Genomic DNA, 8,992 nt, shown 5'->3' with positions numbered 1-8,992 from the left:
CACCAAGGTGGGCTGCAGGGTCCTGGAGCAGCCCCGGGGGAAGGAGGAAGGGGTTGATTTGGCCTCTGTGTGTTCATTAATGACTCTCTGAGCCTGACCAACCCCCTACCCCCGCCATGATGTTCAATATACATTTGCTGAGGGATCAAGGACAGACCCAGGAGTCCTGAGGGGTCCATGGGGGGTCGTTGGTCCGTTCATGGAAGGACCGTGAGGCCTTGCAAACGCTACCCCCAGGGGATTGGAGCGACAGTCACAGGCCACTTGGGAAGCGGGTTTCTCATGCCCTGGCAACCTCAGAAATGCTGATCAGGCAGAATAAGGAGAGCCGTCCACCCCCACATCCCACCCCCCGAAACGCGTACCCTGGTGTGGATGAGAGCATTCTCACCCTGATGGCCAGCCCCCACCTCGGGGCTCCACCCTCTGCCTTCTCCTGCCTCGCTCCGCCGTCAGGTACCCACAATCCCCAAGTGTCTGTCCTCGAGTCCCTATGGCTCTTCTTGAACCCTCACTCCCAACCTCACGGTCTCGCCATGTCCCTTGGAGGCTGTGTGACATCTCTGGGATGACATCCCCCCAGTCTCCTCCCTGAGGACAGCTTCCCACTTTCCCTTTCAGAACGAGGGTCAGCCACAATGCCGCTGTGCCTCCTCTTGTGCCTGATGCTCCTGAGCCCACCGGGGGCCATCCTGCACCGCCACGACTCCCGGGAGTCAAAGAAGAAGGCCAAGGAGACACCCGTGGTCAGCACGGTGGCCCCTCCCAGCAGGGACTTCGCCTTCGACCTCTACAGGGCCTTGGCTATGGCTGCCCCCGACCAGAACATCTTCTTCTCCCCTCTAAGCATCTCCATGTCCCTGGCTATGCTGTCCCTGGGGGCCCGGTCCAGCACGAAGGCACAGATCCTGGAAGGCCTGGGCCTCGGTCCCCAGGGAGGCTCGGAGCAGGGCCTCCACCATGCCTTCCACCAGCTGCTGCGGGAGCTTGCCCGGCCCAGAAAGGGCCTCCAGCTGAGCCTCGGCAACGCTCTGTTCATCAGCCCCATGGTGCACATCCGGGACGCCTTCCTGAGCTCCGTGAGGATGCTGTACCTGGCCGACACTTTCCCCACCAACTTTGGGGACCCTGTAGGGGCCCAGAAGCAGATCAACGATTACGTGGCAAAGCAAACAGACGGCAAGATTGAGGACTTGGTTAAGGACCTAGACAGCACTGAGGTCATGGTGATGGTGAATTACATTTTCTTTAAAGGTAGGACCCCTGTGCTCGAGACTGAGCTCTCTCCTTTCTGCTGCTTTTGTCCTGGTCCCCACATATACAGGAGTGAGAGTAGATTTAGTCCCTTCTGGTGCCTGTCGACAGAGGGAGGCCAACAAGTAGCCGAGGGGAAGACAAACATCTTTTTATGGTGTGAGGTGATATCAGCTCATCTCCCTGACATTTCTTGGGGATACCCCTCCCCAGCACCGGCTCTCACATCTGCTTCTCCTTCTAGACGCTGAGTCCCTCGGTGCCTGTCTAGGGCCAGGCTGAGGACGGGAAGGCAGGAGTGGATAAAGGAAGGGAAGGGAGGGAGGAGAGAGGAAAATAGTTAACTTGTTAACCACCTCCCCTCTGCCTAAGAGCACAAATGGCAAAGACCCAGCTTGGATTCCAAGATTTCTTGTCCCCCAGTGCAGGGCCATCGCTATGACACCAGGCAGCAGGGGACAGCTGTGACAGAAGCCAAGTGGGGCACAGGGATGGGTTCCGTATTTGATGGTTATGAAGAAGGTGGAAACAACTACTTGTATCCCGTTGATGCGAAAATGCAGGAAATCAGACAGAGCAGGAAGCGTAACTGAAGGCTTCTCAGTAGGAAGAACCGTGTACTTCCAGGAACCTTACAAACCTCTCTCCCAAATGTAGCTCAAAATCCAAACATGGGAGAAGAGTGGAGAACAGAATAACTCAGCCAGGTAGAGTGTCAGCCGTCCAGAGTTTTCACCTTCTTCCCTTGGACAGTTGACCTTGAGTAATGCCATAGAGTCAAACAAGCAACATTAGTGGTTAAGGGCTTCCAAAGACATGGAAACCAGCCTCCTGGCTTTGCACACGTGGAAGGAAAAGCCCCACAGAAAGCTCAGGCATGTCCCCGAAGTTCTAGAAAGGCAAGCCTTTATCTCCTAAGGGTTTGGCGATCACAACCACCAAGGAGGCCTCGCTGAGGAGGGTGAGATCTGTCTGAGGGATGGGTTTACCGTCTCTACGCTTTCCATCTGTGGCTGAGAATTTCTCTCTTTTATCCATTTCAATATTTAGCCAAGTGGGAGACAAGCTTCAGCCTCAAAAACACCCGTAAGCAGGACTTCCACGTGACCTCGGAGATGGTGGTGCAGGTACCCATGATGAAGTGCGAAGACCACTTTTACTACTTCCTGGACCGGAGCCTCTCCTGCAGGGTGGTGGGGGTTCCCTACCAAGGCAACGCCACCGCTCTGTTCGTTCTCCCCAGCCAGGGCAGGATGGGGCAGCTGGAGGACGGACTGAATGAGAGAACCTTGAGGAGGTGGCTCAGGATGTTCACAAAGAGGTATTCCTCAGACGACGTGGGGCCCCAGCCTGGCCTGCACACCGCCGGGTGACATGGCAGGAGTGGGAAGGGCTCACCCCAGCCCGGGAGCTGCCCCCAAGGCCAGAGAGACTATGTGAAGTCCCAGCCCCTGGGGCCCTGGCCCAGCTGGACGGAACAGGGCCAGATGCCTGATGTCCTGAGGGTGCCGTCAGAGTGGGCGGGGAGCCCCGGGGGCAGCCCAGGTCCAAGTGCAGAGTGGGGGGCCTCTAGACAAGGGGCTGAAGGGTCATTAGGAAGCCAAGGGGAGACAGCAGGGATATGAGCTGATGCTCTGGAAGAGTCTAAGAAAGTTCCTCTCCTCTTTCCAGGCAGCTTGAGCTCTACCTTCCCAAGTTCTCCATTGAGGGTTCCTACCAGCTGCAGGAAGTCCTCCCCAAGCTGGGCATCAATGATGTCTTCACCTCCCATGCTGACCTGACGGGCATCACCAACTGCACCAACTGCATCCAGGTGTCTGAGGTGAGCTCAGAAGCTCTTGAGCCCCTGCTTTCAGAGATTTCTGTTCTATTCTATGCTATGCTGTGCTATTCTGTGCTATTCTTTTCTACTCCACTCCACCACTCTCATTCCATTCCACTCCATTCCATTCCATTCCATTCCATTCCACTCCACTCCACTCCACTCCATCCCTTTCCATTCCATTCCACTCCACTCCATTCCATTCTATTCCACATCACAGTCCATATTTTTCCCTCTCTCTCTCACTCTCCTTTCTTCTCTCAAGAAGCAAAGGTATCCTTTTGTGTCTTATCCTATGTGCAATGTGTCCTGGGGGAAGGAGCCCGTATTAAGCAATCAAAACTAAGAATTAGGTGTTACCTCCTTCACTCACTAGCTGTGTGACCTCCGACAATTACTTGACCTCTCTGAGCCTCTTTTCTCTATATGAAATTGGAGAGTCACATCCTTGCCGGAAGGTGCTGTGAGCATTCAAAGGCAGGCCCTTGCCCAGTCACCTCCAGACACAGACCCTGGTACATAGTAGCCACACAATTGTGTCATTTGCTACCTGCTTCGTGGCGCAGCTGCACGGACACTTGGACAGCGATGCCACAGGCAGCAGCTTTGCCATCTCTTGTGATGGCATCTTCCAGCCCCGGTGGCTCAGTGACACGTAATGTCTGCTCTGCAGATGGTGCACAAGGCCGTCGTGGAGGTGGATGAGTCGGGGACCAAAGCGGCCGCAGCCACAGAGATGATCTTCATGTTCAGGTCGGCCGCAATTAGCTCTCAAAGGGTCATCTTCAACAGGCCCTTTATGATGCTCATTGTAGAGAACTTCACGAACATCCTCTTCGTTGGCAAAGTGACCCACCCCTGAGGGGGGTGTTTCCCCTGAAAGGCCACAAGCCTCCGTAGCAGAAGTTGAAGGCTCACTGTGGCATCTGTCTGCTGGGAACTGATGAGTTACACAGGTTTCATTGACTACTGAAGCTTTTACAAGTAATAACAATAATAGCATTGAAAAACGGATGATGGCTTCTTTTCACACAACTGCAAAGTATGGGGGCCTGGAAGAAGAGCCTTTGGTCTTGCCCTCACCCTTCATCAGTGGAGTCTAGCACTGGGGGCCCAGAAAGGTTGGTTGACTTGCCCAAGGTCACACAGCATGTGAATGGTAGAGAGACGCCCAGAGCCCAGGCACCTGACGCCCAGCCCAGGGCCACAAAGCTCTGTGGGATTGTTGCGGTCGACATTTCTACCAAGAAGTGTATTTCCAAGCCGAGGCCTCCACTGGCAGGTAATCCCAGCTATCAGTTCATCATGGTTTGAAATTCATCATGCTTACCATGCGTGGTTGCATTTATCTGCTGGAAAGAACACTGACATGGGAGTCTAGAATGGGGCTTCTGTCCAGGCCAACCAGCTGTGGGACACTGGGGTAATGATGTCCCTCTCGATTTCCCCCATGTGTACAATGAAGGGTCAGGTCAAGGGCTGAAGGCTCCATGACATCATATAAAGAGGCTGGAGTGTCCCTGCCAGTCACAGTGGGTTTTACTACATTCAAGTGCTACTTGTCAGTGAAGGACAGCAAGTGGACAGCAGCGTGGTAATGGCCCATCACGGCATCAAACCATCCTGTGGCTTCAGTTACAACCTCCGGGCGTTGGCTGGGGTCGGGAGGCCTGTGGCAAATACCAGAGTATCAACTAAAGACATTGATGCTAACCGTGAATTGCAGTGTCAGTGAGAACAATAAAGCCTTTTGCAAACACTGAGTGTCATTGTCCTTGTGGAAGTAACTCTGGGAACAGGGACATCAATAGCCTTCCACGGGCCAGGCTTGGTGTTAGGTGCTTCCTGTGTGTGGTTGCATTTGTCTGCTGTGAGGCGGGTACCGCTCTTATCCCCATTTTACAGATGAGGAAGGCAAGGCTTGCAGAGAACAAGGCTGTATAAGGCTGCTTCTACAGTCACACAGTCTCTCAGGGGTGGAGGCAGGATCTGACCCACCCCTGGGGTGTGGCCTCTCGACCCACATTTTCAGCTCTGTGTTCTGCTGCAAGGAAGACATGATTAAGAACCAGATGCCTGGGTCAAGTGCATCTCAGCCATGGGCTCCCCTGTGATGCAGGTAAGCTTACTCTCTCTCTTCTTCTGAAAGTCACTACGCCTTATCATCTATCAAGTCTAAGTGCTTACCCCCTGCTCCCCGTATGTCCCCACCTTGCTTTCTATGAGGCCGCACCCACCACTCTGATCCCAGAGTCTGCAATGTATTGCAAAAGGATGCCCCTTCGAACAAGCAAGGTCAGAACCCCAAGCTTTGAGTCCACCCCAAAGTACGGAGCACCTACTTCGTGCCAGCCCTTGGGGACACTTTGCAGCTGTGACCTCCTGAATCCCTCAACAGCCCTGCACAGCATATCCATGCGCCCATTTCACAGAGGGGATAGAAGCGCTTGCCCCAAGACCGAGGGCAGTGAGAGGCTCACTGGGACGGCTTAAGGCAGGACATTCGGCTGCAGGTGGACCCAGAGAGCTCACCTGCATTTGTGTCTCGAACTCAGGACAGCTTTTAGGATTGGGCCTCCTCCTGGGGTCAAATCTGCTCCCACGTGCCTTTACCCCTGCAAAATGCATTTTCTGCCTCGGCAGCTGTTTCTCTCACTGTTTACCCTACCGGTCCAAGGTCAGGGGTAGGTCCTGCCTGTGTGATGAGTGTAAGGCCAAGGTCCAGTGATGCCTAAAGGTCACTGGGCTCGTGGCCCCAAAACAGCTACTGTGTTTGAGGCTGGGACGGGCTCCGGGGCGGCTGCGTGTCACCACTGAAGTCCCCTGCTGACTGGCATTGCAAGCCACGTAACGCAATTGTCTCAGGATCCTGGGATCGTTGAATAAATGATATAGCAGCTGGGGGTAGGGGGAGGGAGGGAGGTCAGGAAAGCCTTCTCGGAAGAGGTGGCACTGAGCTGGTCTGGAGGAGTAAGTGGGTCTTGAACAGTCAGCAGGTTGGGAACAGGGATGGGACCCCAGCGGAGGGAAGAGCTGGAGAAGGGTGTTGAGCGAGGGTGGGAGCCGCGGGCGACTTCATTCCCCACCAGGGTAGCGCGGGTGAAGCCGGCGTTTGCGGTCGGGGCACAGGGACCCGGAACGCAAGGCTGGGGTTTGTCTCTTCTCTCTTAATCCGATTTCCGGGTGCTTTGGACGTCCGCGCCACATCCCGGGCACCCCCAGAACCCCTGTGTCCCTCCCACTCCCAATGGCTCGTAAGCGGACGCTCCCACTCAGCCCTCTAGGGGGCGCGCGCGCACCCACACACCTCCTCCGCCAGAGCCCCGCCCACCCTTTCTCTAATTGACCTGGTCCATCCTTTCTGGTGAAATCAGGTAATGGGTCTGTGGGACCACACATAGAGGCATGACTGTCCTCCTCAGGACCCTGTTTCTTAGCCACTGTGGTAGGTCAGGGCTGTCGTAACGAAGTGCCACCGCCAGGACAGCTTAACAGCAGAAATTAATGTTCTCACAGTCCTGGAGGCTGGAGTCTGAGATCCAGGCTCCTCCTGAGGCCCCTCTCCTTGGCAGAGCTCACAGGTGGCCTCCTCTCTTTGCGCCGTCAGATGGTCCTCCCTCTCCGTGTACTAACCTCCTCTTCGGTCTCCCAGCCTCCCCGGAGGTCAGACTGGATCAGAGCCCACCCTACTGACCTCATTTTAACTTAATCCCCTCTTTAAAGGGCCTTTCTCCAAGTACAGCCACATTCTGAGGTGCTCGGGGTTAAGGTTTCACCTAACGAACTTGGGAGTGGGGGACACAATGTAGCCCATGAGAGTCATTCCCTTTGAGTTCCTGCATCTATTGCCAAGTCAGTCTTATTCTTAGGAGATGCACTTTTTTTTTAATGTTTTATTTATTTCTAGGAGAGAGAGAGACAGCGTGAACAGGGGAGGGTCAGAGAGAGAGGGAGTCACAGACTGAAACAGGCTCCAGGCTCCGAGCTGGCAGTCAGCACAGAGCCCGACGCGGGGCTCGAACCCATGAACCGCGAGATCATGACCCAAGCGAAAGTCGGACGCTTAACCGACTAAGCCACCCAGGCGCCCCAAGGAGATGCACTTTTATTTCCCCTCCGGCCACATGAACTCTCAGGACCTCCCCCTTGTGACCCCCCCCATGTCACCCCAACCAGAATGCAGAGGACAATCTAGAGCCGAGGGCTCCTTCCCTCACCTCTTCTGCAGAGACTCAGACCAGAAACATGACCTTGGACTCCAAGAAGCAACACTTCTCACCCAATGAGCAGCCTTGCCCGGCCCGCTCTTGCTTATTTAGCTCTTTCACCCAAAGGCCATTGTTGGTGGGTGCCGGAGGGGACTCGGGCATGGAAGTAATACACGGGCACAGCAGCGAGCCCAGCGGACACGGGCTCTGGCCACAACCAGATAAACAAACAGATTCAATAGGGTTATAAACTGGTGAGGACAGTTTGTTCGTCCCCAGATGCTTATTGAATGGCCATTGTGTTTCTGGAACCATCCTGGGTGTTGGAAATAAATGAAGAAAACTGCAAAAATCCTCGCCCTGGTGAGCTCCATTCTTGTATGGACCGACAATAAAATAAAAACGTATCAAAGAATAAAATAGGAACGCAGAGTAAACAATGCACATTCGTTGGTGACAAGTGCTGTGGAGCGTGAGCTTGATTTAGGGACTTGCTTCTGTAAGAGCCCAGGGAGGGATGGGGAGTCATGCTGAGTGGAGCGATCTGGCACCCACTACCTTGACTCAGTGGTCAAAACCCTAATCCTCAGTTGGATGGTGTTGGAGGTGGGGCCCTTGGGAAGTGATTGGGTCACAAGGGTGGAGGCTCCATGGATGAGATTTATATATATATTTAAGTTTATTTATCTACTTTGAGTGAGAGAGAGAGAGAGCATGAGAGCGAGACAGGGAGGGGCAGAGAGAGAGAGAATTCCAAGCAAGCCCCACACTACCAGTGTGGAGCCCCATGCAGGGCCTGATCCCATGAACCGTCAGCTGAATCAAGAGTCAGATGCTTAACCAACCGAGCCACCCAGGCATCCAGGGATCTGTACCCTCATAAGAGACACCGCAGAGAGCTTCCTCACTCTTTCCAGTGCGAGGGCACACCCAGAAGCCTGTGACCAGGAAGAAGATTCTCATCTGACCACACTGGCCCTGATCGCAGACATCCGGCCTCCAGAAGCGTGAGTAGGACATTTCTGCTGTTTATAAGCCGCCTGTCTGTGGTCTTCTGAGCAGCAGCCCAAGACACCTGGGGAACTGTCACAGCCCAGGGGAGACTGAGGAGACGTGGAAATGAAATGTAATGTGGTTTTCTGGACAGGATCCGGGAAGAGAGAGAGAGAAAAAAAAGGACATTAGTGGAAAAACTGGTGAGGTACAAATAAACATACACCATGCCGCCGTTCATTCCTTTGCTTCGATAAATACGCCATGGTTACGCACGATGATTCCATCCCGGGAACTCTCTGCACTGTTTTTACAACTTTTCCATGCATCTCAAGTTGCTTCAAAATAAAAAGTTGTTTTCTTGGGAAAAAAAATGTTAAAAATCAAGAAAAGAAAAGAAAAGCAGAGGAGGGGATAGGAATGGGATCGAGGTTGTAAAGGCAGAAGCTGGAAGCCACTTATGGAAGAGAACGGGGCACCTAGAGAGACTCTGGGGGAGACCTTCTGCAGCCGGGGGTCCAGAGGGAGCTCCGAAGTGGTGGTACTGACGCCGAGATCTGGGGGAGGAACAGGACGGAACTGGGCGAAGATTATGAACAAAGTTCCAGTGGCGGGAGAGTGTGTCCCACTCACAGAGCCGAGTCTCACTCCTCTGTCAGCACCCGCGTCCCCGTGCAAGGTGCTGGGGCGGTGGGTAACAGTAATAATACCAGGT

General features: G+C 54.1%; 1 protein-coding gene across 1 annotated transcript in view; it reads left to right on the top strand.

Moving 5' to 3' along the window:
• The window catches only part of SERPINA5 (serpin family A member 5), a 9,328-nt gene extending 4,493 nt beyond the window's left edge, over nucleotides 1-4,835 (top strand). The window contains exons 2-5 of the mRNA XM_077780896.1: nucleotides 622-1,254; nucleotides 2,305-2,575; nucleotides 2,926-3,076; nucleotides 3,750-4,835. Of these exons, the coding sequence (XP_077637022.1) occupies nucleotides 622-1,254; nucleotides 2,305-2,575; nucleotides 2,926-3,076; nucleotides 3,750-3,938 (1,244 nt within the window). The 3' untranslated portion in view covers nucleotides 3,939-4,835. The remainder of the gene's footprint in view (nucleotides 1-621; nucleotides 1,255-2,304; nucleotides 2,576-2,925; nucleotides 3,077-3,749) is intronic.
• Nucleotides 4,836-8,992: the final 4,157 nt, after the last annotated feature.

The sequence above is a fragment of the Crocuta crocuta genome, unplaced genomic scaffold, assembly GCF_008692635.1.
Source record: "Crocuta crocuta isolate KB4526 unplaced genomic scaffold, BGI_CrCroc_1.0 scaffold299, whole genome shotgun sequence".
Classification (NCBI taxonomy): domain Eukaryota; kingdom Metazoa; phylum Chordata; class Mammalia; order Carnivora; family Hyaenidae; genus Crocuta; species Crocuta crocuta.
This window is presented reverse-complemented; position numbering and strand designations above follow the sequence as displayed.